Raw genomic sequence first — 22,268 nt, forward strand, 5'->3', positions numbered from 1 at the left:
CAATCGAAACCACAGCAAAGAAAACAAAGCTGCAGAAAGCATGTTGATGCAATCCTGCTTACAGTGGCCTTAGTTGTATTGCTGCGTTCGGCGAGCAAGGCTGCACGCTCCTGCTCCAGGCGGCAACGCAGCTCGAACTCTCGTTGTGCTTCCGCTTCCCGTTCCAGCCAAAGCACATGCTGCCTGCACGACAAAGTCACACCTCTCTAAGCTTTGTCTAGCTGATTTGCATGAACCACTATTTGCAACTGCCCCGCGTATAAGGGGCTCCGATTTGGCCATCCACAATGCAACACACTTTCTGTAAACTTGCCCAAGCCTGCATTTAAGCAATTTTCGCCACCAATGTGCAACAAGACCACAGGCCAGGATAATCATCCAGCCTTGATTGCAGGATTTGCAAAATGTTTCACCACTCCCTTTTGGACTTTCTCCAATAAGAACAGTTGTTTGTTCACATATGAGGCCATGTCATATTATACCTAAGCCAGCACCTTCTCTACTGCGCTTATTTCCCAAGTATGACATCATATTATGTGCCATAATGTATTTGCAATAAGCAAAAGTTTACAGCAGGACACACACTTCGATTATCAAGTTGCCATCAACAATACACTGCATGCATGTCTCTGCAGCTCTGCCAGATTAGTCACAATGGGCACAGTTGTAGCACAAACGGTTAGGCATGAACGTTACTGTAAGCTCAAACAAGAGCTAAGCAACAACAGCAAGTTACATGGTCTATATTATTAGCTCAATTTAATCATCTCGGATGAGTATACAATTATTAGCTATAAGAGTTCCAAAGTACACAGCCTGTTTATTCCAATAACCACTAAAATTTACAATAACTTAAATATATATTTTGAGCACCAGCCACCTTTTTTTTTACTTTTGGAAAGCATTAAAATGGTGTCTTTGTGTGCGTTCAGCACGGATTATGCGATTCCTGGCAAAATATCGCCAGATTCACTTTTTGGTGCTGTTTGGAACAATTGGCACAGCACTCACACGCCTGCACATAGCAAGTCCTTCAAGGTGTACAGCCAGGACAAGGATGTGCAACAAGTGTGGTCACTTCGAACATATATGCGGAAGTCCGTAAGAGTGCAGGCAATACTTGCCCATTTGAGAGGTCGCCTCTCTTGGACAGCGATCAATCACTCCTTTCCCCACGCACTGCATAATGTGCCTATGTTTTTGTATTTGGCCCAGCATGTCTTGGTCCACAATACTGCCGTCCTGGTTTCAAACAGCAGAGAACTATTCCGATAATTATCATAGATCTTTTCTTTTACAATTTCCTGCTAGAAAGTTCAGTAGGTCGGCAGTGATGGCCACAATGCATCCCCATCATAAGCATCCGCATTTTCCCCATGTCCCTGTCCATTTGGTTCCCTTTTCTCTTTGGCTTGGTTTCATGCTGTTGTCTGAATATTTGCTTGACAATTTTTGAGTTCGCTTCCTCCATTTCAGATGGACATTCCACATTTACAAGTAGCTGAAAACTTTCCTGTCCCCCCCCCCCCCCCCCCATGCTCCTTTTATATTTTTCTTGAAAGAGACACAACTTTATTTTTTTTTTAAAGCGTCCAGCGAGTTATTCAGGGAATCGGGCAGATATCCCCGCCTAAGTATCGGCCACGAGCCCTTGAGCTCTGGTGGCGGCCTTGGCCTGCTGGATGGCCCACAGTTGGTCTTCGAGGGCATGGCAGAGCAGAGCACGTTTCCAGCACGTTCGGTTCGAGGCTGCGTCCTCATCTGATGTCCCACCTTTGCCACACTCCCATAGCATGTGTTCCAGAGTTGCCCTGGCCTCGCAAAACTTGCAGCGCGACGCATAAAGCTCTGGGTAACAGAGATTCATGATAACCGGGTTTGGAAATGTCCTGGTCTGCAGCTGTCACCACGTGACCACCTGCCTTTTGTTCAGTTTTTGGTGTGGTGGCAGAAATTTGCACCAGGCCAACCTGTAATGCAGGGTAATATCTTTAAAACTGGTGAGACGATCCTCCCACTGCCATTCCTCACCCGATGTCGCGGCCGAGGCAGCAATGGTGATAGTGGCGGCTCGGTCCATAAGCCCTCGAGCCACCCCATGCGCCGCCTCGTTGCCGGTGAGCGAGAAAGTGTGGGCGGGTGCCCATAATACGTGAACATCCCTATTTTCAATTTCGTCCGCAAGTAAAATTCGTAACGGCTCGCGAGAGATGGGGCCATTGGCGAAGTTGCGAACTGCCGTCTGAGAGTCACTGATAACCACTTCGGCCGTGGTGGTGACCACTGCGAGCACGATAGCCACTTCCTCTGCTGTCTCCATGTGCCCAGTGCGTACCTCGACGCTAGTCTTGCAAACGTTCTGGTGATCTATTACAGCGGCCGCGAAGCCGACCCTGCACGCATACCTGGCCGCATCCGCGAACACTGCCTCTCTACATTTGCCATACTTCCTCTGTATGTCCTGTGCTCTCTTTTCCCGTTCACCCCTGTGGTATTTGGGGTGCATGTTCTTCAGCAAAAGAAGAATGACCAGTCTATCCCTTACATTGCTTGATACGTCGAGTTTGACACCATGCTGAGCGTGATATCTAATTTCTGAACTCTATAGTATGTGACTGCCCATAGTGCTTTTGGAAAGACGCTCGTACTGTGCTATGGTCTGTGCCTCTAACAATTCCTCCAGCGTGTTGTGGAGACCCAGATAAAGCAATTTACTCGTGCTCGTGTTCATCGGTAGCCCTATCGCCTATTTGTACGCGTTCCTGATTAAACTTTCCATCTTTGTCTTTTCCGCTACCTGCCACTTGAAGTAGATGCTACGTACGTTATTCGGCTCATCACGAAGGTTTCAACTAGCCTTATCATGTTGCCCTCTTTTATCCTGCTGTGTAGGTTTGCTATGTGTTTTAGCAGTCAGATGGTCTGAGCAACTGCGCCTTCTAGTCTCCTGATGGTCTCCCCATTGTGGCCATTCGCTGTGATGTGTAAGCCGAGAACACGTATAATATGTACTCTTGGCACAGGTCGCCCATCGGATGCCGTCAGTCGTATGTCTCTACCGGGATCATCATTTACCTCACCATTCGGCTTGCGGCCCCTTCGCGTGGGTTTGTATACCAAAAGTTCTGATTTTATCGCAGAGCCGCTCAAGCCGGCGTTCTATAAGTATCGCTCAACAGTCTAAATTGGACGTTGCAACGTCTGTTCTATGTGCCCGTCACAGCCGTCCGTAACCCACAACGTAATGCCGTTGGCGTAAAGGCTGTGATGGAGCTCTTCTATTTCTTGTAGCTTGGCTGGCAACTCCACGAAAGCCATGTTGAAAAGCAGGGGTGATATCACCGATCCTTGCGGTGTACTGGCGCTACCCAATTCTATTTCCTAAAAACTAAGCTGCCCGAAAGTAAGCTTGGATTTTCTATTCATGCGAAAATCTCGAACGTGGTTGTACGTTCATACGCCGAGACCTAGTTCCTGCATTTTGGCCAGTACGGTTGCATGAGTTCCGTTATCAAAGGCCTTTTTCAGGTCCAGGCCAATATGGCCTTGGTGAACCTCGTAGGGATATCTATTACTTGGTGTTTTATCTGTAGCATCACGTCCTGCGTGAAGAGGTTTCGCCTGAGCCCCAACATCATGTGGGGAAGCAGGTCGCGATCCTCGAGGTAGTTGGTCAGCCTGGTGAGAACCACGTGCTCCATTACTTTTCCCAAGCATGAAGTCAGCGAAGTCAGTCTGAGGTTCTCTAGCTGCAGTCGCTTACCCGGCTTTGGTATCTGCACAATGTGAGCAGTCTTCCATTGGGGTATGTTTCCCTTTTCCTAGCACGCGTTGACAAACACCGTAAGTTTTTTTATCGATTTATCGTCTTAGATTCCTGAGTGTTTTGTTTGTAATCCCGTCGGGCCCGGGCACCAATGTGGTGTTAAGCTTTTGTAATACTGCCCTGATCTCTGACTCGCAGATCGGTCTGTCTAGGACTTCACTGATTGAACCTCCGTAATCAGGATGCACTGCGACCGGGTAGAACTGATGTACCGCTCCATAATCTTCCGTAATATTGCCACAAAAACACAGGTACGCAGGTACAAAATAGGGCGTTTACTTTCGTAACCCAAGGGCCAGAAACGCGAACACCAGAGCACGCGCACACAGAACTACTTCGTTGTCCTCCTCAGAGGCTGGCTACTATAGTTGCCAGCCTACCTTGCATCAATTCCCCCCTTTCAAGAGCGACCGTCCCGGTCGATTGACTGAAATGCTAGAGGTGGCCATGAAAGAAAAAAAAATGATCACGTCAACGAAACAAAAAAAAAGCCCACACTGTTGTGGATAATAAGAAAAAAGTTCGAAGTGTTCATAACTCGCGGGCGTGGTACGGTTTCATCCGTACTACATGGACTACTTCTGGACGTGGACGTCTTCGGTTTAAACTGGTGTCGGAGCTTTGGGGAACTACCTCGTAATTCACGTCACTGAGGCAGCGCACAACTTCATAAGGGACAAAGTAGCGTCGCAATAGCTTCTCTGAAAGCCCACGATGTCGAACTGGTGTCCGCACCCATACATAGTCACCTGGTTGATAGTGGACGCTCCTTCGGCCTTGGTTGTAACAGCGAGCGTCAATATCTTGCTGCGCGCGAATGCGGTTCTGTGCAAGCTGGCGGGCTCCCTCGGCTTTCTAGATGAAGTCGTCCACGCTGTCATTTCCGCTGTTGTCCTGGTCTACGGGGAGCATAGCGTCTAACGGTCTTGTGACGCGACGGCCATAAACAAGCTCGAATGGTGTTAGGTCTGTGGTCTCTTGCACAGCGGTGTTATAAGCAAACGTGACGTACGGCAAAATTTCATCCCACGTTTTGTGCTCTACATCAACATACATAGATAGCATGTCGGCCAGTGTTTTGTTTAACCTCTCCGTCAAGCCGTTCGTTTGGGGATGATAATCTGTTGTTTTCCGGTGGTTGGTGTGCGTCAGCTTGGTGACTTGTTGCAATAACTCTGCCGTAAATGCTGCTCCGCGATCGGTTATGAGAACAGCAGGTGCACCATGATGCAAAACAATGTCGTGGACAAAGAATCTGGCGACTTCAACTGCAGTTTCCTTAGACACAGCTTTGGTTTCTGCATAGCGAGTCAGATAGTCGGTTGCGACGATTATGCACTTATTTTCTGAGGATGACGTAGGAAAGGGACCAAGAAGATCTATTCCCACTTGCTGAAATGGTGCTCGAGGTGGATCTAAAGGTTGGAGGAAACCGGCGGGCTTTGCGGGTGGAACTTTACATCTCTGACAGTCACGGCAGGTGGGGACATAGCGCTGAATGAACGAATACAGCTGTGGCCAGTAGTACTTCTGTCGGATGCGCGCTGATGTCCTAGCAAAGCCTAAGTGACCGGCCGAAGGATCGTCGTGGCACGCCTGCAAAACTTCCTCACGCAGTGCCGTTGCAACGGCAAGGAGGAAAGTTTTCTGGCTGCTCTCAAGATTTCACTTGTAGAGAACATTGTTCCACAGGCAATACGCTGTTAAACCACGCGAGAGTCGGCGTAGGACGATAACGTCTTCTCCTTGAAGATGCTGGATGACAGGAAGTAGCTCAGTGTCCTCACGTTGGAGCTCAGCCATCCGCACCACATCAACGATGCCAAGAAACGGTAAATCTTGTTCAGTGTCAGATGACGTCGGGGAAATAGGAGCACGATACAGGCAGTCAGCATCTGTATGCTTATGTCCTGATCGGTAGACCACTGTTATGTCGTACTCTTGAAGGCGGAGGCTCCAGCGGGCGAGGCGGCCTGATGGATCCCGTAGACTGGCAAGCCAACAGAGCGAATGGTGGTCACTGACCGCTCGAAATGGCCGGCCGTATAGGTAGGGTCGAAACTTGCTAATGACCCAAATGACTGCTAGGCACTCTTTTTCGGTAGTAGAGTAATTAGCCTCTGCTTTTGTGAGACTGCGGCTTGCGTAAGCAATCACACCCTCTGCGCCGTTCTGCCATTGAACTAGAATGGCTCCGATTCCTACGTTGCTGGCGTCTGTGTGGATCTCGGTATCGGCAGTGTCATCGAAATGTGCCAGCACTGGAGCTGTCTGCAATCGATTGCGCAGCTCTACGAAGGCTTGCTGTTGTTCTTCCGTCCATACGAAAGGTACATCTGGCCGTATCAGTCTTGTAAGAGGTACCGCAATTTTCGAAAATCCTTCGCCAAAACGGCGGTAGTACGCACAGAGTCCGAGGAATCGCTGAACAGCCTTTTTGTCTCCAAGACGAGGGAAATCGGCAACCGCAGTCAACTTCTCCGGATCTAGTCGAACACCCCCCCCCCGGCTCACAACATGGGAGAAACTTGAGTTCCTGATAGCCGAAGTAGCACTTTTCGGGCTTGATAGTAAGGTTCGCTCTCCTTATTGCAGTGAGGACACTTTTTAGCCTTGAGAAATGCTCGTCAAACGTGCTTGAAAACACAACGACATCATCCAAGTATACAAGACACGTCTACCACTTTAGTCCAGCTAGTACAGTGTCCATCATGCGTTGAAACGTGGCGAGAGCGGAACAGAGACCGAAAGGTAGCACTTTAAATTCATAGAGCCCGACAGGCGTCACGAACGCGGTTTTCTCACGGTCGCTCTCGTCAACTTCAATTTGCCAGTACCCTGACTTGAGATGTAATGATGTAAAGAACTGGGCGTGGCGTAGACGGTCTAAGGCGTCATCAATCCGTGGCAGGGTGTAAATTTCGCGTTTTGTGACTTTGTTAAGCCATCGATAGTCGACGCAGAAGCGTAGTGTGTTGTCTTTTTTCTTTACTAAGACAACAGGTGACGTCCACGGACTTGTCGAGGGTTGAATAACGTCATCATTGAGCATTTATTGAACTTGACGCTTAATCACCTTTCTTTCCTTCGGGGACACACGCTATGGATGTTGACGAAGAGGCCGCGCCGACTCCTCGGTAACAATGTGGTGTTTTGTAACGGTGGTACGCTGAACTTTCGATGCTGTGGAGAAGAAGTCCGAGAATTCCCTCACAATGTTTAGCAGCCGCTCTTTTCGTGAATCTGGCAAGTCTGGATTAATGTGAATGCGGCTTCCCAGATCAGCACAAGCTTTTGCATGCGGTGAAGTCGTATCCAATTTGCCGACATCGCAAAAGTCGGCGATTTCACTGAGGAAAGCGACAGTAGTCCCTCTAGGAACGTGCTGAAACTCATTGCTGAAGTTGGTCAGCAGAACTCGAGAGCGTTTATTCTCTAACCGAACAAGGCATCGGGCTATGCATATGTTTCGTTTGAGCATCAGCGGGATATTTGCTTCTGCAATACCTTCATAGTCGTTGAATTCGTCAAAAACGTCGCAGGCTACCAAGGTGAACACGCTACTCTTCGGCGGTAACGTGACGTCATCGTCAACAATTCTCAAAGCATTGACGTAACTGCCGTGAGGATTGCGCACTAAAGCGTGTGCCGTAGAAAACGTCACCTGCGACTCTTGCAAATCAATCACGGCTCCATTATCCCGCAGAAAGTCCAGTCCGAGAATCAGGTCCCTCGAGCAACTCGGCAGTATTACAAAATCTCCGAGATACGTAAATCCGTGAATACTGACTCGCGCTGTGCACCGCCCCACCGGAGTGAGAAGATGGCCTCCTGCCGTACGTATCTGCGACCCAGCCCACTGGGTAGAAACCTTCTTCAGCCTGCTGGCAAGACCCATGCTCATAACGGGAGTGTCTGCTCCAGTGTCAATTAGCGCCATTACTTCTTCGTCGTCCACAGTTACCGCAATGTTTGATGTTACCACTCTTCGTACCACGTTTGACTGCGTCTGTACATCTTTTTGCTGCTGTCACTGTCGTCGTAGTGGAGGATCTTCCGTAGAGTCAGCGTCAGCGGCCTCACCTCCAGAGGTCGCTGAACTCAGTTTTCCCGACTTGCAGGACTGGGTGAACGGCGTCTCGGAGCGTCGCGTGAATAGGCTGGGCTCGGTGACCTGTAGCGAGCAGGCGACGACGAGCGAGGCTCTTGCGACCGATGTTCGATACTGCGACGATTCGAGATGAAACTCTCTTTTTCCTGTGGTCGCTCGCCAGGTCGTAAACGAGGGGCATTAGGCGAAAATCCACGGAGACCCACACGACGGTATGGACATGTTCGGTAGACGTGTCCGGCTTCCCCGCAGTGGAAACAAAGGGGCCTGTGGTCGGGTGTACGCCAGATGTCACTCTTTCTTGGTCTTGCTTCGGCGATCACCGGTGAGCTGCGAGGATGGAAGCCTACCTCCATTTGCTGAGCGTGTCGCTCATTGGGGTAAAATAAGCTGGTTGTACTGTACGATGGAGGACGTCGCACTGCTTCCGCGTAGCTCATCTCGACGCAGTGCCTCTGTTGTGGCGCCTCGGACGGTTGGGGAGCGTGAACGGCTTGCCGTAGCTCGGCGCCTACCATCTCCGCAATGGAGAGCTGCTCTACAGGTGAAGCAGTCACCTGCATCTTTTGTAGCTCTTCCTTAATGAGAGCTCTGATAAGCTCTCGCAACGCGCTGATGTCATTGCCGAGAGCGACAGAAGTGACCTCACATGGGTGTACACCACGGTTATACTGCCTCGCACGCTATTGAAGGGCCCTCTCCATGGCAGTGGCTTCCTCATGAAACTCCGCAAGTGTCACAGGCGGGTTACGAATCAGGCCGGCAAAAACCTCTTCTTTAACACCACGCATTAGGTGGCGAACTTTCTCGGATTCGGACATAGAGGGCTTCGCACGCCTGAAAAGCCAATCCATGTCCTCTTTGTAAGTCGCCACCCTTTCGTTAGGGCCTTGAACCCTTGCCTCTATAGCACGCTCCGCTGTCTCTTTCCTGTCCTCCCGGGCAAATGCCTTGAGGAACTGCCGGTGAAACTCATCCCATGACGTAAGCGCTGCTTCATGGTTCTCAAACCACGTTTTGGCGGAGTCCTCCAGGAAGCAGTACACATAGCGTAGCTTACGCTCTGGGGTCCAATCGATGATGACGGCGACCCGGTCGAAATGCTCGAGTCAGTCGTCGGCATCTTCAAAAGCAGCTCCATGAAATGTCTTCGGCGTCTTGGGCTGGTTGATAACCAGGTGCGCTGGTGCTGGTGCGGTGACGTTGGACGGTGTTTGATTCATAGTCCTCTGACGTTCAGGCAGCAAAGCGTGCTGTGGCTCGAGTCCCTGGAGAGGACGGCTGGAACGTACGTGCACAGGGGTAAGCTCGGCTAAGCTACTCGATGGACTTGCGTCAGGGGTGCTCTCAGGGGACCGTATCATCTACCGTACCCCGCACCTCCACCAGAAAATGTCACAAAGACACAGGTATACAGGTACAAAATAGGACGTTTACTTTCGTAACCCAAGGGCCAGAAACGCGAACACCAGAGCACACGCACACAGAACTACTTCGCTGTCCTCCTCGGAGGCTGGCTACTATAGTTGCCAGCCTACCTTGCGTCAATATATCCAGCTCGGAGCCTTTATACACATGCATGACTCTGTTGATGTTCTGTCTGTGAGTGGCTTTCGTCTTACCGGATCAAGCAGGTACTTAAGTAAGTTCCACGTCTTTGCGAACCCTAGTTGGTTCTCCATACTACTGCAGGTATTCTCCCACTGTCGCTTGCACAGCTGCTGCACAAGACTCTCGATGTCCCTATTTAGCTCTGCGATCGCTTTCCTGAGTGGTCTGTTGTGCCGCTGCCTTTTCCATCTTGCCTACAAACTTCGTTTGGCCTCCCACATGTATAAGAGTCTGCTGTCTAAAATTTCAAGTTCTGCTTTTGGCGGGACTAATTGTGTCGCCGCGGCAATGTCCTGCTTCAGCGAGTCGGTCCATGCGCCAACATCGGTAGTTGACTCCTCTGATTCTTCTGAATTTGTCCCACTCAACCAATTTAAGCTGTCTGCCTCCAGCCTTGCCCGGTCCTGCTCTGACTTTATTCTCTATTATGAAATGATCACTACCCAGTTCTTGTTGCGTGTTCATCCACTGTGAATCGACAATGTTTTTGGTAAAGGTTACGCCCGGTGTGGTGTCTACGCTGTGGTGTTACCTCTTCGTGTTTACAAGGAAAGGTCGGAAATGAGGGTCAGCTCCTCTTACTGCGCGTCAAGCCACAGGTTCCTACCTTTGACATTTTCAAATTTGTAGCCCCACGCAGTGTGTTAAGCGTCAAAATCCCCAACAATTACGACCGCCTGCTTGTCACGATTGCGATTGTTTTTCGAATCAGCGTGCCGAATCTTTGTTTGCGTCACGGACTGCTGTAAACATTCAGGATGAAAAGGCTGCTGGCTGCCTTCCGAGTCGGTATGATTTCTATTCAAGTGTGTTCGATTTCGTTAATTTCTGAATCACTCCTCAAATTATATTTTGCTACTAGTGTCCCTGCTTTCGGATTACCTATGTCACCATGTACCCCGGTTTGAGATATTCCTCCCATAGCAAGCCTACCTATGCCACGTTGCTTGATTTTAAATCTTGCTTGAACTTCTGACCTCACGCACAAGACCACATTGATGATGATATGTGTGATGTTTTACAACGAAAGAGCCATTCAATTGCTAAGGAGCACCAAGTCATGGGAAGAGATATGTGGACGATTGAGGTAGGTGGCTGTATAAGGGCCTTAAAAGTTCTCATTCTAAGGTGGGTAAAACATGCAAGTATTTAAATCATGAAAGACGTGACAAGTGTTTCGGTGACAATGCGTAACGAAAGGTGATAATAAAACTACAGCGGCGCTACATAACACTAGCACAAGAGCCTTGTCAAAGCCATTGAATTTAAGGGCTGCGAGGCATGTGCTTTAATGTAGCCATTGCAGCAGCGACCTCTCGTCAAAGGTCATGCTATGTATTTCCAGAATATATTATCACATAAAAATGGTGCACATCCTTAAAAATTGCTAATAATGACTCATGTTTGAAAAGCAGTTCCCTAACGATGAACATATTTGTTGCTGGTAGGGTAATGTAAAGTGTTCTTCTCTAAGCATGTCTAATTCTTTACATTGTAAATCTTGGTTAGTGCTTCACCACATCTCTCACACAAAGGTGGATCATCATCTGGTATGAGTGTGTCCTGTTCTCAGCCTGGTAAGTGTTACTTGTGTGCGACGTGGTTTTAATAGTGACGGCCAAGTTGTGGCTTGATAATGTGTAGTTTGTTTTGTGTTTGCCTATCTTAAGTGCTCTGCCAGTGAGCTCTGAGCTTTTGTTGAAGGAAAGGTTTTAAATCAAGTGCAGGCATAGCTATTGATGTATTGGCACTGGCTTTGTTGGGTGATGCAGCTAGCTGGTCCGCCAGAACATTTCCTTGTATGTCCCATGCCCTGACACCCAGCACACAACAACATGTTTTTTTGTTTTGTTTTTTTGTGTGTGTAGACCATGCACAGGGGTGAGTACAGCAAGACAAGGTCAGGGTTCTTGTGTCTTTTTAGTTTTGAGGACTTTTATCATGTTCAGGGAATCTGTGTATATTACTGCACTTTGTATTTTAGTTGTTTAATAAGTTTAACGGCCTTAAATATGACATGGACTTCTGCTGTGAAAATGCTTATATTAGGATTAAGAGTAGCGGCATCAGAAAAAGATGGCCCCGCTACTGCGCAAGAGACAGAAGTGTGAGTTTTTGAGGCATCAGTAAAAAATTCTTGACATGGGTATTTATGCTGCAGTTCGAGGAAGTGTGTATGGATACGTGCAATAGTCGCGCGCTTGCGAACTTCTACAAAAGACATATCGCAGTCTATGAGCTGCCACTGCCAAGGCGGGACATGAGCAGTGGAGCAGCCAAACGTTGTTAAAGAAGTGGCACGTTCATTTTTTTGGTTAGACCCCTCACACGATGTGCTGTCTCATGGCAGGGGGTAGTGAAAAAAGACAGAACTCGACAAATTATTGACAGTGGCATGTACGGGGTATTCACTGTTTGCGTCCACCTTGAGGAAGTATACAGTAGATTGATAGGAGCTGTAGAGATGCAGCGACCACTCGTTTGAGTCAATGTACAAGCTTTCTATAAGGCTAGTGCGAAAAGCAGCCGTAGAAGGGCGAATGTCTAGATGGCGGACAGGATCAAGGCTGCTGGTGTTGCAGACTGATAAGTTATCACCTTGTATTCCAGGCGTGCCCGTATGAGGCTTCTATACACTTCTTATCAATACCTCAGGTAGCACGTGACAAGGCTTTCAGATTAATATTGATTTTTTTAAGCCCTTGTTCTTTAAATACTTTACATGTGGTAAAACGTTAAGTTGATGTCCAAGATTAGGCCCAAGAATTTATGTCCAGTGTTTACAGGTAGAGGCTGACTATGCAGTTCAATGTCAGGTTCCGAATGAATGCCTCTCCGTCTGAAAAATAAGACACATGCTTTTTTGTAGATTCAGTCAGAACCCATTTTTATCCGCCCATTTGGAAATCCTGTTCAAACCCAGCTGAACCTGCTGCTCACACATTGTTAGGTTACAAGATCTAAAGCCAACCTGGACATCATCCACAAATGTGTACTAAAACATATTTCGTGGGATGATCAGACACAACAGTGTGCAACTCAATACATCACCTTGTGGCACACCTGTTTCTTGGGCAAAGATTTTGGACAAGGCAGTGCCTAACCACACAAAGAATGTCCGATTAGACAGGTAACTTTCAATTGTGGTTAGCATTCTACCCTGTATGCCTAAATCTGAAGGGTCTCGCAGTATGCCAAGGAGCCAGGTGGCAGGGGCATAGCCAGAAATTTTCTTCTTGGGGGGGGGGGGGTCTCACAGACACGACATGGGGGGGGGGGGGGGGGGAATGGAGACAGGCATTAGCTTTTCTCTGCGACATCACTATCGGCGGCAGTTTAAACATATGGTGCACATGTATGCCATGTCAAGATGTTCCCTCTCTCCCCATGCGTATGGTTGTGAAGAGAGCAAACAAAAGTACTGTGAAAATGATTGATTGATATGAGGGGTTTAACATCTCAAAACCACCATATAATTATCAGAGACGCCGTAGTGGAGGGCTCCGGAAATTTAGACCACCGGAGGTTTGTTACCGTGCACCCAAATCTGAACACACAGGCCTCGAACACATTCGCCTCCATCAAAATGCAGCCACTGCAGTCGAAATTCGATCCCAAGACCTGCGGGTTAGCAGCCGACCACCTTAGCCACTAGACCACGGCGGCAAGGCAGTACTGTAACAAGTACTCTAAATACACTAAACGACAGGTACAGTGAACATTTGAAGCAACGGCCTTTGGCCCTACCACTGAATGGACCAGGGTTCAAAACGCATTTTTTCAATTACCCATCCAATCGAAGAAGACATCGTTAATCATTGTTAAGCATAGATAGTGTAGTCCACATCGGGGCGAAGTGCGTTTGACAGATCAAGGAGGGTTTCGCTTACACCGAGAAATCAGAAGTATACGCAGCATGTTTTTGTACATTCTTAATTACATTTCGGTTTTGCTTACCTCGCTGAGCGATTTTCTTACTGCCAATGTCTGTGACTTCATGCCTATAGGAATGATTTTTATATTAACCTCTATATGTCAAGCTCCCCTGACGCAGTGGTAGCTTTTAGTAAACATTTTTTCTTACTTTACTGCGTGCATCCAAGCATGCTTGCGATACGAAATAAGTAATTTTTTTTGCAAGATATGCTGCATGTTTGCAACATCATTCTGCACACGTTATTTTTCAGGCAGATTTTAAGTTGCACTGTGAGTATAGATAGCAATGAGGTACTACAAGAATAGAGGTCTTATCGTGCAATCTGCGAGGACAAGGTAATCATTCATGAGAAATGTTCACTTGGTCTCAATCAAAAGTGCATGTGCGACCGGACTATACCTACTCACATAAAACTAGGTCGCTGCGCATATGCCCAAAAAAACTTAAATACACCCAGCGGTATGTTCTCGTTTTTCTTTCCTAGCTCACTTCACTCAACTCCCAGAAACGATAGCGTTGCGAAAAGGTGTCTTCGGTTGTTTACAAGCATGCAGGTGACTTTTCTCTTTCCTGAACAGATTCAGAACTGTACGGAGAGAGAGAGAGAAATAGAGAGGAAAGGCAGGAAGGTTAACCAAGCTTGGCCCTGTTGGCTACCCTACACTTGGGGTGGGGAAAGAGAGAATATTAGAAAGGAAAGAGCTAGAAAAGAAGAGGAGTAAGAAAAAGAACGATGAATAGTCAGCTCGAGACTACACAGCATGGTTTGACAGTTCTTTCACAAGCGGTCGTGAAGTCTGGCAGTCCTTAAGAAGTACAAGAGGGCTTTCGCGGCTTCGCGCGTATGGGAAACCGTCGGCCAAGGTCCCAGGACCTTCTCTTCTGTAAGCGGCCGTGAATCCAGCTGATAGAGCTTGGCTACCATAATATGTCGTTCAGACTGGTATGCTGGGCAATGGCATAGAATGTGCTCGAGCGCTTCCTCGCAAGCGCAGATGTTGCATGCCGAAGTGCTCGCCAATCCAAGGAGACGAGAGTACGCATTTGTAAATGCCACGCCCATCTTTATACCACACACTAAAGTTTCAGCGTATCGTGCGAGCCCGGATGGCAATAGAAGTTGCAAGTTTGGGTTGATCGAATACAGGTGCGTGTTGGAGAAACCCAGCGTATTCCATTGTAGGAGAGTTATACGGCGAGCAAGTGATTTTAGTCGCCTTGCAGCTTCCGTTCTCAGGAGTGGTATGGGCCTACGCAGGTCTTGTTCATGAGCCGATCGAGCAGCTTCATCCGCGCGGTCATTGCCGACAATTCCGCAATGACTCGGCAACCACTGAAATACAATATCGTGACCTTCCTTGAGCGCTTCATGGTAGTCGTGTCTTATCTGATATACGAATTGTTCATGTAACCCGTGCTGCATAGCAAACCGTAGTGTCTGTAAGGCAGACCTCGAGTCGCAAAAGATGGCCCATTTGTTAGGTTGCTGCCGAAGAATGTACTTTACTGCACCTTGAAGCGCTGCGAGCTCTGCTGCTGTCGACGTCGTGGTGTGAGAGAACTTGTATTGAAGCAACACATTATCAGATGGAACAACCACTGCTCCTGTAGAGCTGTTGGAATTAGTGAAGCCATCGGTGTAAACATGTATGCGGTCGAAGTACCTTTCGTCCAACAGCCGCAAAGTCAATTGCTTCAGGGCTAGCGGTGACATACGTGCCTTCTTAACGATTCCAGGTACTGATAAGCGCACGTCAGGTTGACGGATACTCCATAACGCAGCTGCTGGATGCGTCGCAAGTTTGAAGCCAGGCGGTAATATGTCTTGATGTTTTGTCACAATAGAGGTTTTCTTTCCAAACGTGCACCATCTTATAAAGATTCAGGCAACTCTGCCGGTGAGCACAGCTGAAGCAGAACGCTTTTTTCATCGCTAAGACGCTTAAAGTTGTACCTGAGAGTTACAACAACACATGAAAGATTGTTTGGCATTGCTCTCTGAGCATCCACCATGAAATCTAGTCCATCTGAAAGACATTCTCTCTGTTCTTTAACGGGAACGTAGTCAGCTTTAGCTGAATGTGTGTGTAATATCAACCATAGGCACCAGCTCAATCAACGATGAAAGTTAAGTGAAGTTATTCTTAGGTTGACATTTTCTGGAAAACATAAGTAAAAACATAATTGTTAATGATCAATTAATGGGGTTGAACATCAGATGGGTGACTTTAATGCCAAGGTAGGGAAGAAGAAGGCTGGAGACCAGGCAGTAGGAGATTATGGCGTCAGTACTAGAAATGCCAGAGGGGAGCTATTAGTAGAATTTGCAGAACGCAATAATTTACGAATCTTGAATACCTTCTACCTAAAAAGAGGGAACCGTAAGTGGACATAGAGGAGCCCTAATGGTGAAAGTAAGAACGAAATAGTTTTTATACTGAGTGCACACCCAGGCATCGTGCAGGATGTGGAGGTGCTTGGCAAGGTACGATGCAGTGACCATAGAATGGCACCGTCTCGAATTCGCCTAGACTTAAAGAAGCAAAGACAGAAACTGATAAACAAGAAGCCAATCAATGAGCTAGCACTGAGAGGGAAAGTACAGGAATTCAGAGTCTCGCTTCAGAACAGGTACTCTTATCAAGAAAACCAACCTTAGCATTGACGTAATGAATAATAACCTGACGGGTATCATTACAAAGTGTTCAGTAGAAGTTGGAGATGTGGTACTTAGACAGGACACTGGCACGCGGTCTTAGGAGATGAAGAACAGACAAAATAGCATTGGCTGAGCTTTTAAAGTTGAATAATAAGCGTAAGGTATCCGAAAAGCACAAGTTATCCTATGTAAGAAGGTATAACATGAAAAAAATTGAACATGCTCTGAAGAACGTAGGAAGCGTCGTAGTGCTGAGGAGGAAACTTTGGATATGTAAAAACCAGATGTATGCACCAAGGGACAAAGAAGGCAAAGTAACTACCAATATGTATAGGATGGTTAAAATAGCGGAGGAGTTTTACAGAGATCTGTACAGTAGCCAAAAGAACTATGAGCTCAATATAAGAACTAGCAGTAACCTAGATGGCACGCCACCAGTAATGATAGAAGAAGTCAGAAAAGCCTTGGTGGAAAAGCAAAGGCAAAGCTGCTGGTGAGTATCAGATAACATCAGATCTGCTAAATGACGGAGGACAGATTGTGTTAGAAAAACTAACCACCCTGTTTACGAAGCGACTCCCGACGGCAAGACTACCAGGATCTTGGAAGAATGCTATCATCATCTTAATACATAAGAAAGAAGATGACAAGGACTTGAAGAATTACAGGCCCATCAGCTTTCTCTCCATCGTATATAAGCTATTTACAAAGGTAATTGCTAACAGAATTAAGACATTAGAATTCTATCAACCAAAGGAACGAGCACGATTTCAGACAGGCTATACTCAACAATCGACCACATTCATACTATCAATCAGGTAATGGAGAAATGGTCAGAACTGCTACCATAGTGCTTCATAAAGAAGGCAATAGAATACCAATCAAGAAGGGTTTAAGACAGGGGGATACAACCTCCCCAATGCTATTTACTGCATGCTTACATGAGGTTTCAAGAGGCCTAGACTGGGAAGAGTTAGGGATAAAAGTTAATGAAGAGTACATTAGTAATCTACGCTTCGCCGATAACATAGCATTGCTGAGTAACTCAGGGGACGAATTGCAACTCATGATCATGGAATTAGACAAGGAACGCAGAAAGGTAGGTCTTAAAATCAATTTGCAGAAAACTGAAGTAATGTACAACAACCTCGGAAGAGGACAGCGCTTCGAGATAAATAATAGTTCTCTCGAAGCTGTAAAAGACTACGTCTACTTAGAACAGATAATAACCGCGGAGTCAAACCATGAGATTGAAGTAACTAGAAGAATCAGAATGGGACGGAGCACATTTGGTAAGCACTCTCATATTATGACTGGTAGATTGCCGCTATCCTTCAAGAGGAAGGTGTATAACAGTTGCATCTTGCTGGTACTTAGCTATGAAACAGAAACCTGGAGACTTACAAAGATGGTTCAGCCTAAATTGAGGACTACACAGCGAGCGATGGAAAGGAAAATGATAGGAGTAACCTTACGAGAGAAGAAGAGAGCAGAGGGGATCAGGGAACACACCGGGGTTAAGGATATCATAGTTGAAATTAAGAAGAGAAAATGGACATAGGCCGGGCATGAAGCGCGTTGGCAATATAACCGCTGGTCATTAAAAGTAACTGTCTGGATTCCCAGAGAAGGAAAGCGGGTAAGGGGGAGACAGAAAGTTAGGCGGGCAGATGAGATTAAGAAGTTTGCAGGTATAAAGTGGCAGCAGCAAGCACTGGACCGGGTTGACTGACGGAACATGGGAGGGCCTTTGTCCTGCATTGGACGTAGTCAGGCTGATGATGATGATAATGAATATCCAAAAACCCCGATTTGACTACAAGAGATGCCATAGTGCGGTGCTCCGGAAATCTTCCCTTTTCGATTTTTTAACATGCACCTAAATCAAAGTGCACGGGCCTCAAGCATTTTCGCTTACATCGAAAATATGACAGGGATTCGATCATGCTATCTGCGGGTCAGCAATAGAGCACTTGGCGGGTAGTAAAAAAATTGGCCCCGATTCTGCATGTAATCTGAAATGTCGTCGAAAAACGGTAGTCGTGTGTGTGGAGAGAGTGAACAAAACATTTATTTGATGTTCTGTGCAAGAAAATCGGTGAACGGTGTTCCGGAGGCGCTGCGTTAGAGTGCCTCGAGCGTGCAGCGGAGGCGAACGAGCCACATCAAGACACGTCACGCGTGAAACATGAGCGCCATCTGGCAGTTTCTTTTGGAAAACAAAGCGCGCGACCGTGCGCGCCTATCTCAGAGGTAATAAGCTGTAAAACGCGAGGCAACAAGTAGGTGCCACCACCATCTCGTCTTAGCAAAGCGTTGGAAACACTCCCCGTTTCGTGCAAGCGTTGCATGGTAAGCGCAGTGTGATAAGCGCTACGGTCCTTAAAATTGCTTATGTATGCATTTCCTAGTAAGAGATGCATGTGCAGAATATATGCGTGTTGTTATGGTGCCCCAGACATGCGCAATAATTTCTTTTTAATTGACAATCGCAAAAGCATAAACGCTCAACCTTGAGCAACATTGGTGGTCGCTGCGGATGGGGTCGGCCATTTCAAGTACCCAATGCCGGTAAGAGTGGACAGACAAATGTACAGACAGACAGACAGACAGGCAGACCAAAATTTTTGCATCGAAGGTCCCCAAGAAAGACTATCGTCCTTAAAAGATGGCTTTGGTAAAAACAGTATGCGCTACTTTTCGTCAAGCTGTAAAAAAGCAAGTTCAACTGTATGAGACAGATTGCTGAAAATCACTCAGACATCATGGCACAGCGATTCCGTTCTCTCCCATTGCCTAATTCTTGCTTTTCAGCAGCACCTATCACTCGCAGACGTGGTTAGCGGATACGAAATGTGTGAACGACAATGCAACAACCCAAATTTGCATGTGGCAATTCTAGCAAATTTTGGGTCATATCAACGTTATAGACCATATCAATGAGTTGTGTTACAGTAGACATGCCCTGGAGGAAGCACATGCAAAGGAAATAGTATTTTGTGTTCTTCAAAGTGTTCCGTTAAATGATTCACGATAATGTGTTTCAGCAGTTTATCAACCATACATGTTAATGAGATGGACCAATAATTAAACGGTTCATTTATGTTTTTAGACTCATGCATGCAAATCACCAACTTTTTTCCAATCCTTTGGGATGGTGCACAATGACAGTGATCGGTTAAAAATCAGATGCAGGTATCTTGATATCCACTCGGCATATCTTTTTAAATATGCATCAGGTATATTGTCCGGTCTGGAACTTTTTCCCATACAAGTTCAAGAGTATGTTAAAAATTAGACTCCTGCTTCTGATATGAATAATTGCTTAATATATTTCTCCTTTCTAATTTTCACATGAGGCTGTTTACCGTTATCAAGTGTAAAAATTGATTGGAAATAGCTGTTTAATGCATTTGTGGAATGAGCATCTTTTTCAGACATTTCATTGGTCATTTTATGCACCTTAAAATTTATGCATTGCCTAAATTTGGTTGAGGATCTTTTTATAACCTGAGCTAGGGTTTTCTCAAGATAAATAGACTCGGCTACCTTTATTTTAGTTTTTGTGTCAGTTACACCTGCGCTTAGGTTTTGTAAGTTATAAATGTTCAGTTTCTTTTCTAGTTTTTTTTTTTTTTTTGTCAAACGTTTCGCCTTTCTTTTGGCATAAAAGGTCCAGTGTGATGGACGATTTGTTCTTCCTGGTCTTTTTTTTACATGGAACGAGATTTTGTAAACAATAAAGAACAATTTCCTTGAATTTATGCAACATTTCTATTGTCGCCATAGAGTCAGAGACTAATTCCTGAAATGATGGAGATTCTTTGAACAGTAAGCCATGGATTAGTATGCCATCAGCTTTGTTAAAGTCAGGAAATGATTGTTCTGAGTAAGCAGGTGTTATGCTGTCATTTATAAGTATTTTACAATAAGTTATTATGTGGTCTGATATACCATCTAGCATATCTATCCTTGCTTCATGTATTTGAAAGTTATCATTGACAAAGATTAGGTCTAGCCCACTGAAGCAGTGTCCCGGTACACTTATAGGCTGCGCCACTATTTACGAAAAGTTTAAAGAAAGCATCGAATCATAAATGATTTCTGAGCAGGCACTGCGGCACTGCATTGATTCTCAATTGAAGTCAGGCAGATCAAAGTCCCCCACTAGAACAACTATAGGATTTGATGCGTGACACGGCATTATGTGCATAGGGCATCCATAAAATCAAGGCTCATTGCAGGGCGCAATATGCACACCCAAAAATGATAATGTAGCTTACGAACTTTAATTTGCAAGATACTGCCTCTACACCATCCAAATCTGGTAGTAATGTGAAAAGGATTCTATTACCTATAAAAATAGCCATGCACCTCATGTTGGTCTATCCTTCCATATGATCTTGTAGTTTGCGGTTGTTGGTTCAACATCTCTGATATCGCTTGTTAGCCAAGTTTCAGTAATGATTAAGAAATCAAATTTTAGGCTGATAAGCAACGATTTCAAAGTTGCCCCGCCGCGGTGGTCTAGTGGCAAAGGTACTCGGCTGCTGACCCGCAGGTTGCGGGAACGAATCCCGGCTGCGGCAGCTGCATTTCTGATGGAGGCGGAAGTGTTGTAGGCCCGTGTGCTCAGATTTGGGTGCACGTTAAAGAACCCCAGGTGTTCGGAATTTCCGGAGCCCTCCACTACGGCGTCTCTCATAATTATATGGTGGTTTTGGGACGTTAAACTTCACATATTAATCAATCAACGATTTCAAAGCACCTAATTTTTTTATCAACTGCACGCATTCACATTTGCAAAAGTAATTTTGTGCAGTGGGTTGGTTGAAGATGTCTTATTTTGAATTCTAATGGCAGATCCAGATCAAGTTTTTCTGCTCTGAGCGGAGCAATCACATTCCAATGGCGGATTGGGAGCGTGAATTGTGTGTTCCAATGGCAGATTGAGAGCAACCGCAGATCACAGATTGCTCCATGGAGCAAGAATTCTTGCTTCAAGGAGATCGGTGGATTGGACTGAAAGTTCAAGGGACGTATTCACTGCACCCGCCTTTCAACCAATCACCGATAGATGTCCAGAAAACAATTTGTACTCCCTCGCTAGATTTCCGCTCATCAACAGCTCCCGTCGAGACGCGCGCGTTCCGATCGCAGATTTGGCGAGAGCAATCCCACTCAGATCTGCGTGCTCCATTTGCAATACGGCCCAGCACTCGCGATCTGCCATTGTAATTCAACGTTAGCTCTCCAGGTTTGGGATGAACATTTTTTGTTGCTTTTTTACGGTACCCCTGACGTTAACATAATGAAAATGAGAGCTGTGTTCGTGGTCAAGAATATTGATTGATGATTCTTCTGCTTCAGATGGCCGATATATATATACTGGTTGGTGATATGAGAACACAGAAGGATAAACATCTGGGATGGGTCAAGTGGTGTTTAAATTTGACAATTGTTTAGCACTGTTAGATTCAGTGTCCCACATGTAAACGTCATCGTTAACAAACAGCTTATTGGAGACGAAACTAATACAGTCACCCTCCATTCTTAAACTCTTTGGAAATTGCAGTAATTTGCATCTTTTGTCACGTACGGCCTCTGAGTAGTCTCGTGCTGTGCTCAGTGCTGTGTTTTTCAATTTGAAGCCTTAGCTCAAAATGGACTCAATCTCTTTTTCGTTGAAAAATGTAGCAATGATCGGACGATTCTAATCGGGTGAAAAACGGTCCAGACGGTGGACTCTAGAAATAGAGGCAACAGATATGCCAAGGCGACTTGAACAAAGCTCTTTTACGGTTCTCTCAGAACCCTCCCATGACACAGAACTGTAAGTATCGGCGGCTTCGTAAAAAAGTAACTTAGGCCAGCGTGAGCGGTTTTTCCAAGTTGTCTATTTTGTCTTGAATTCCTGAAAGCTCCTTCTCATGTGCAAGGCCAACCCCTGAATTGCTCTCAATCACCTTTGACTGCAATTCATCAATTAGTACTTGCATCTTGGAAATGTTTTCTGCGTTTGTGGAAGAGTGCTGTGTCGAAATTGTTTGCAGTTTGCTTTCGAGCTGGTGTGCTCTTGCTGTCAGAGATTTGAAACCTTTCTTTGAAGAAGCATGAAGAAGCA

The 22,268-nt window shown here is 46.3% G+C and overlaps 1 protein-coding gene across 7 annotated transcripts in view; it reads right to left on the reverse strand.

The window, feature by feature from the left end:
• Window positions 1-22,268, reverse strand: part of LOC119177756 (uncharacterized) — a 258,227-nt gene that overhangs the window by 157,723 nt on the left and 78,236 nt on the right. For all 7 annotated transcript variants that reach the window (XM_075865176.1, XM_075865186.1, XM_075865172.1 and 4 more), the window contains one exon: window positions 63-183. In XM_075865176.1, coding sequence (XP_075721291.1) covers window positions 63-183 — 121 coding nt within the window. The remainder of the gene's footprint in view (window positions 1-62; window positions 184-22,268) is intronic.

Source organism: Rhipicephalus microplus, chromosome 1, assembly GCF_043290135.1.
Source record: "Rhipicephalus microplus isolate Deutch F79 chromosome 1, USDA_Rmic, whole genome shotgun sequence".
NCBI lineage: Eukaryota > Metazoa > Arthropoda > Arachnida > Ixodida > Ixodidae > Rhipicephalus > Rhipicephalus microplus.